Source organism: Hevea brasiliensis, chromosome 10 (genome assembly GCF_030052815.1).
Source record: "Hevea brasiliensis isolate MT/VB/25A 57/8 chromosome 10, ASM3005281v1, whole genome shotgun sequence".
Lineage (NCBI taxonomy): Eukaryota > Viridiplantae > Streptophyta > Magnoliopsida > Malpighiales > Euphorbiaceae > Hevea > Hevea brasiliensis.
The window spans coordinates 5,274,694-5,281,957 of NC_079502.1; the positions used below are offsets into that span (position 1 = coordinate 5,274,694).

The following is a 7,264-nucleotide window of genomic DNA, read 5'->3' on the forward strand; positions in this document are numbered from 1 at the left end:
GGCCCATACCCATTAAAAAGGAAGACTACAAGTTGGTCTTAATATGAACTTAACGACAAATTCAAGATAATAATAGCAGCAGAAGCGTTGAAGATATACCAACGCAACCAGATTTATTTTAACCAACCATAATTGCTGAATTATTTTATTACAAAGATGCAATAAAAACCAAAAGATCGAAACCTGATGTTCTTATCCTCGTCATCATCACCCCCTTCTCTTCTGAAATCATAGATACATCTATCAGATCAACATTCATTGGCAGTCTCATATTTTCAGGTAATCTACCCTTTAATTTTCAGCTATGCAGCAGGAATAGAACAAAGTGGTGCACTTAATTCAAGGGTCTATAACCATGCTGGATTCTTTAAGGGAGTAACCACAGCCTTCACTTGCAAGTAATTGTTAAGACTGTAAATCCCCTTTTCCCTTCCAATTCCACTCATCTTGTATCCTCCGAAAGGAATGGCGGCATCAAAGATATCAAAGCAATTGATCCATACTGATCCTGCTCGTAATGCTCGGGTCAAGATGTTAGCAGTGTCTATGTTCTGTGTAAACACCCCTGCAGCCAGCCCATAGCGAGTGCTATTTGCCCTGTGTATAACTTCATCAAGATCCCTGCAATTATTTGAAACATTAATATGACTGTAAACACCAATCTTCTTATACTAAGATGCAAGACAAGGATCATTGCTTACTTGAACTTCAAGATGGACTGAACTGGACCAAATATCTCATCTTTTGCTATTAGCATTTCATCCTAATACAAGTACTTATTGTCAGTTTCATGATCATAATTCAATTTTTTGTATAAAATGGTTGTTAATCAAGCAACATACCGTCACATTTGAGAAAACTGTGGGCTGGATATAGTAGCCCTTGGTGCCAAATCTATCTCCTCCAGTTTCAAGTGTAGCTCCACTTTGAATACCATATCTTATGTACTTCAGTATCTTCTCAAATTGTTCTGAATCAACCTGTTCCATTAAAGTAAGTGCATTCAACACCAATTAATAGGTGGCTTGACATGAAATCTAAATTTTTCCCATTTTGATTTGTTCCTTTAAATTGGTGTAGCATGTATTGAATTGTTGGTGGCACTCATTCCACTCGTAATCTTCACATACTCTTTGAATGCAATAATGCCAAAATATACTCCAAGATATGGTACAAGATCATCAAATGGCCTTAGTAAGGATTTAGAAAGTCTTCAAATCCTTCTCTTGTGAAGGATTTGTGGCTAAGATTTTAGTCAAGACATGATGAATCTTCATTCATGATGAGATCACAACATTTGCTAAATTTTCAAGCAAAGGTCGTGGCTATATGTATAGCCATATGTAGAACTCTGTGTTGTTTATACGTTTATTTTTATCTACTTCTCAAATCCATTCCTAACAAACTACTATCAGAGTTGTACTTGTCTTCTTAGCTAATCCATAATGGACTCATCAATGGAAATCGAGAAGTTTGATGGAACTAGTAGCTTCAATTTATAGAAAGCGAAGATACAAGCAATACTGACTCAGAAAGAGGCCTGAATAAGGCAATATTGGATATTGCACAAAAATCATAATCTACAAAAGCAGTGGATAAAAATAAACACACATAATACAGAAAATTTTATGTGATTCGACTTGTTGCTTACATCAACAAGCAAAGACGGAAGAAATACATCATCAAAGTGGCTTATACAAATCACAAGGTCAAGTAGAAACCCTTAAACCCAAAGACTTCTTCTACATCCGTAACTCACACACTTGACATACTTAATAGAGTAGTCACTTTTATTTTCTTACTGTCCATACCACACTTATTAGAGAGCTCTCTAATTTTCTCTCAATCTCTCTTAAACACATCACTATATATGGCTATACAAATGGCCATGACTTTTGCTTGAAAATTTACAAATGTGGTCCCCTCATCATGAATGAAGATTCACCATATCTTAACCAAAATATTAGCCAAAAATTCTTTCAAATATTCAAAAAGGATTTGAAGACTTTCTAAGTCTTTTCTAAAGCTACATGATGATCTCAAGTATATTTAGGCATTATCTTATTCAAAGAGCATGAGAAGATTATGAGTAAAATATGTACTAATAATTCAAGACACAGTGAAGTTTTATGACATTGTACAACAAATCTCCACCTTGACTTGAATAATTGGTACATAATTTACTTATAATCTTCACATGCTCTTCGAATGCCATGATGCGTAAACATACTCCAAAATATGGTGCAAGATCATCTCATGGTTTTGTAAAAATTTAGAAAATTTTCAAATTCTTGTTGAATCTTTGAAAGTATCTATTAAGATACTGTCCCATATTGAGTAGAGAAAACAATGTTGACTTATAAATGAGTTAGTGCGGGCTTTAGAATAAGCCAATTGGTTTTGTGCTATAAGGGCCCATATCTCCCTCCTCACAAGCCCACAATCAAAATCCACTTCTTCCCGGATTTTGGGCTATCCATGAATCTAATAAATTTAATATGGTATCAGAGATAACATAAAATTCCTAGGTAGCCTATTCAACCTATTTGTTTAGGGTTTAAGGATGGATATGTGGTGTTTACCCATCTACCTATGTTTCTCAGGGATGTAAGGTTCTATATGTCCTGTGTAAATTATGGTCAAGTGTCAACTAGTTCAGACTCAATTACACTTAAGGGGAGTGTTGAGATATTATCCCATATTGATTAGAGACAAAAATGTCGAGTGGCTTATAAATGGGTTAATGCGAGCTTTAACATAAGCCAATTGGTTTTATGCAGTAAGGGCCCATCTCTCCTCCCTTTTAAGCCCACAATCAAATCCACCCCTTACCTATGGGTCTCCAATAAATTTAATAGAATCTTTCGCTAAGATTTTGGTCAAGATATGGTGGATCTTCATTCATGATGAATCATTAAGTGTGGTATGGAGAGTTGGAGAACAAAGTGAGATCTTCAATAAGTGTGCCAAGTGTGTAAGTTATTTGGGTGTAGAAGGGGGTCTTTGGGTTTGAGAGCTTCCACTCAACCTTGTAATTGTATATTCCATAGTGCATTTTTTTTCCTTTTTCACCCATGTGCGTACACAACAAGTAGAACCATGTAAGATTTTGTATTGTCTGTTTTTATTTTTATCCACTTCTCAACTCCATTCCTAAACTAAGTCTTACAAAAGTTATAGTTGACAACCTAAGCGTGCAAAATTATATTGCAACTTGAGCCCAAATTGGATACAAAAATCACAAATGTTGATAACTTGCTATGCTCTTAAGCAGTAAAATCTCATTGCATTAGTGTTTCTTAAAAGACAATGTTGTTGATTTACCTGCGGGCCTTGTTCAATACCCCCTTTGAATGGATCACCAACAAGACGTTTTACAGCACGTGCCTTTGCTTTCTCTACGAATTCATCATAAACACGCTCATGCACATATGTGCGAGAGCCTGCACAACAACATTGGCCCTACAGATTTCACAAAACCAATGATCAATAACACAGTTTTATTTCTATGAAAGCTACAATGCATGTTTGGGAACATCTTCTTGGACAGTTTTATTTCTATGAAAGCTACTATGCATGTTTGGGAACATCTTCTTGGACATGCCTGATTAAAGAATAACGCAAAGTGAGCCAGCTCAACAGCATTATCAATATCAGCATCCTCGCAAATAATAAAAGGGGATTTCCCTCCAAGTTCTAAAGTTACTGGCTTGAGATTGCTTCTTGCTGCTAACTCCAGAACAATTTTTCCTGTATCAGTTGATCCAGTGAAAGCAAGCTGCATAGAGATTGCAGACAAATTATGAACTATGAAATATAATTAGGTAAAATGTATACTTGGCTTCTAAAATTAGCATTGCTCTAACAGCCTGTACATCAAATATCACAGCATACAGAATAATGGTTCGTAAGTATGGTAAATGTCTTTAAAAGGGATGCATATTCCCTATCTTAAGTGGAAAATCCATCAAATGACTTTTAATCAACAATATTTCAGGCATCTCAATGTAAGATTACACCTGTTAATCATTCTTTGAGACACCTAGTTTTAGGGGATTTCCAAATAATCAGCCCTGGCATGCTAATATCAAATTTCTATATAGAATTAGAAACACTTCCCTATCAAAAGCTTTTATGGATATCAAGGGAGAAAAAGAATATCACGCGTTATGTTTTTATACCCCCATGAACCAAATATAGAAATAGTCAATAATTGCAACATCCAAGGGGCATTTGTGTGCATTTCCAAAAGCACTGTTCATTAGCTCAAAGGATTTATGGGAATTTAAGCTAATTCAGGTCATAAAACCAAATGACTTCAACATCAAGATTTAAAAGTTAGTAGTTAATACAGAACTAAGTATGGATGTATACAGTTGCAAATACCTTATCCACATCCATATGGCTGGCAAGAGCTGCACCAGCAGTTGGACCAAAGCCAGAAATCACATTCAGAACACCTTCTGGAAGTCCAGCCTGTGAAAGAGCTTATCTAATCAGGACTAGAGATGGAAATCACATATACATAGACATTTTGTTTATCAAATGTTATGTTATTAGTGGAGGAAAAGATACACATCTAAAGTTTAGAAAGATCAGATAGAACTACTAGTTAAAAAACCAAACACAGTCCCACAACACCAGGGAAGCTGTTTATAAATGTACACTCCTTTTTATTCAAAAAAATAAGTGTCGCCACAGTCCCCTGCAAGGCAGACCTCAATATTGCTTTTAAAATATGCATGTGTGTGAATGTCTTGATAATTGATATAATTGTCCAACACACATTTTAAGTTGTGAAAGAAGTGAACATAAAAATTATATGCAAAGCTACCTCATGAAGTAGCTTAGCAGCATAGAGAGCAGTTAATGGTGTCTGCTCTGCTGTCTTGATGACGACAGTGTTGCCACACGCTAATGCTGGTCCGACCTTCCAAGCAAACATGAGAAGAGGAAAATTCCATGGAATAATCTGACCTGCAACACCAATTGGTTCATGCAAGGTTTGCACATGATGCTGCCCATCAGCTGGAACTACAAGACCATGAATCTTATCCGCCCAACCTGATAAATATTCAGAAGAAAACAATCTTAAGTATTCCATACAATGAAACAGTAAAAGAGGAATGTTCAAGGCATGAAAAATAGCATAATTGTTATGTTCTTCTCATTTTTCCCACCAGCATAGTATCGAAATAGACGTGCAACCATTGGTACTTCGATTTTAGCAGCCTGCTCATATGGTTTCCCATTATCCCAAGTCTCGAGTGTTGCAATTTCATCATTATGCTTATCAATTAAATCAGCAAAGCGTAACATAATCCTTGACCTTTCCTGGAATACATAGAAGGAAATCCTCAAACCGCAAGTCCTTTTCAACTTACCCAAAACAACAGAAAGAATTAATATTAAATCAAGGAATTGTTACATAAGCAGTCATCTTTGGCCATGGTCCTTCATCAAATGCCTTGCGAGCAGCAGAGACTGCCCGATTTATATCGTCAAGATCACCTTCAGCAACATGGGCGATCACTTCCCCAGTCCTAGGATCATATGTTGGAAAAGTCTTCCCTGCAGGCACAAGATTCAGTAGATGCTCTATGTAGGCACATTAAAATAACAACATAGAAATAATGTGCGAGGACACTTGAACTGAACTGCATTGCCTGAACATTAAGAGAAAAACATATAAACAATTATACCAATCTTTTATAAATGGTATGAAAATTCACCTGAGGCCGCATCAACGAACTGCCCATTAATTAAAAGTTGAGTATAATTCACAGCTACAGAAGGAATTATTGGTCCCTCAGCAGCAGTAGCAGCTGCAGTGGTACTGTTATATCTGCTGATTCCTCTACCAAGGCTAGAATTCCTCCCTGAAAGAAGATACACTTTTTACATTTAATTGACCAACTATATAATAGTAAATGTGACAGAACCATAAATAACAAACCCAATAGTCAAACAAAATCTAAGAAACCAATATGAATGTGAAGGCAGTTGAATGGCTTCTGTTACACGAAAAAGAGACCCCATTTTTTGACTTTGTGAAACCGAACAAATGAGTTGAAGCAATTACAAGATAGGATTTATCAACATCAGCAGCCCATACATGCATAAAACAGAACCAAAACTTGATAGATAAGGTCGTCCATTTCCACAGGTAGGGGCCCACATACACAAAATGGTGGGTCCCCTTCTTGAAAAATAAACGATTACTTCAGAAATGGTAATGTGAGAGAGAGACAGAAAGAATGGAATAGATTTTCAAGAAAGATGTAAAAAAAGAGATCGGAACAAGTAAAGAATTTTGAATCTGAAAGTTTAGTAGAGTCCCAGAAAGATTTGAGTTCTGTACTCCTCCTATAGATTCCTGAAAACTGAAATATAATGCACCGCTAACTCAAAATCAGTGAAAAAGTAGAATCAGGTACATATAATTAATGATCAAAAGTCTCTTTCTTTATCTTCAGTGCCAAGAGAACAGATTAACTCGGTGTCTTAGAAGAATAAAGAAATTGAAAAACAGACGAAAATAACCAAAAGTTTAAGTTTTCTCTCTTTCCTGAGAAGTAAACTTTCTTCCCCCTCTTTTCAACCACTTTTATCTCAGCAACCAAACAGAACAGAGCACCCCAAAAAAGTGCAGAAAGTAATAGGGGAGAAAAGCGAGCATTCAAAAAAAAAAATCTATTAGTGTCACCACATATAATCAAAGCACAAGAAAAACCTTTTTTTTGGACTGTATATCTTTGATTTCCCATGTAAAAATAAATGCAGAAAAAAGGGAGGAAAAAATTGTCAACGCACCTCCTGAAAACAGAGCAGAAACAGAACCAGAAGTGAAGGAACGAGAGAGCAAACTAGATATCCTCCTAGCAGCCATAGCAACTTCCTCTCGGTGCTCTCTCTCTCTCTCTCTCTCTCAGTCTCTCTGCGGGGGGTGTAAAATCTTTTTTTAATGCCCTGTGACTCTCCTCTCTATGTAATTATATATAAAATCTCTCACTCTAAAATGGGAACTTATCTATTGGCCACCTCCAACTTTTCTGATAATTATCCAATAAAGTGGAAAGAGTCAAAATATATATAAATATATCAATATCAATTAAACATCAATTTTCTGGGTTTTCTTTAGTGTTGACAGATTAAAATTCTTTGCAAGTTGTTTGCAGATAAAGTCACATTAATTTGCAGGAGAGAGAAGCAAGAAACAGAAGAAGATAATAGGTAGTAAAGAGAGAAACGCATGAGCTAACCC

The 7,264-nt window shown here is 36.0% G+C and overlaps 1 protein-coding gene across 1 annotated transcript; it reads right to left on the bottom strand.

Moving 5' to 3' along the window:
- Nucleotides 1-73: 73 nt before the first annotated feature.
- On the bottom strand, nucleotides 74-7,264 carry LOC110635343 (benzaldehyde dehydrogenase, mitochondrial). Its single transcript, XM_058129008.1, has 11 exons — nucleotides 6,814-7,264; nucleotides 5,733-5,879; nucleotides 5,429-5,571; nucleotides 5,181-5,334; nucleotides 4,835-5,064; nucleotides 4,387-4,476; nucleotides 3,605-3,778; nucleotides 3,325-3,462; nucleotides 843-980; nucleotides 702-763; nucleotides 74-621 (listed from the first exon to the last, which is right to left on the bottom strand). Exons 1-11 carry the CDS (start codon nucleotides 6,887-6,889, stop codon nucleotides 348-350), a joined length of 1,626 nt encoding a protein of 541 aa, XP_057984991.1. The 5' UTR covers nucleotides 6,890-7,264; the 3' UTR covers nucleotides 74-347.

What these genes read in the sequence shown, in the direction of transcription:
- LOC110635343 (XM_058129008.1), bottom strand. Translation starts at nt 6,889, where the DNA reads ATGGCTGCTAGGAGGATATCTAGTTTGCTCTCTCGTTCCTTCACTTCT. An exon ending in TTCTGCTCTGTTTTCAGGAG is followed by an intron (nt 5,880 to 6,813) that starts GTGCGTTGACAA and finishes ATCTTCTTTCAG; the next exon opens with GGAGGAATTCTAGCCTTGGT. An exon ending in CTGCTAAGCTACTTCATGAG is followed by an intron (nt 4,477 to 4,834) that starts GTAGCTTTGCAT and finishes GCTCTTTCACAG; the next exon opens with GCTGGACTTCCAGAAGGTGT.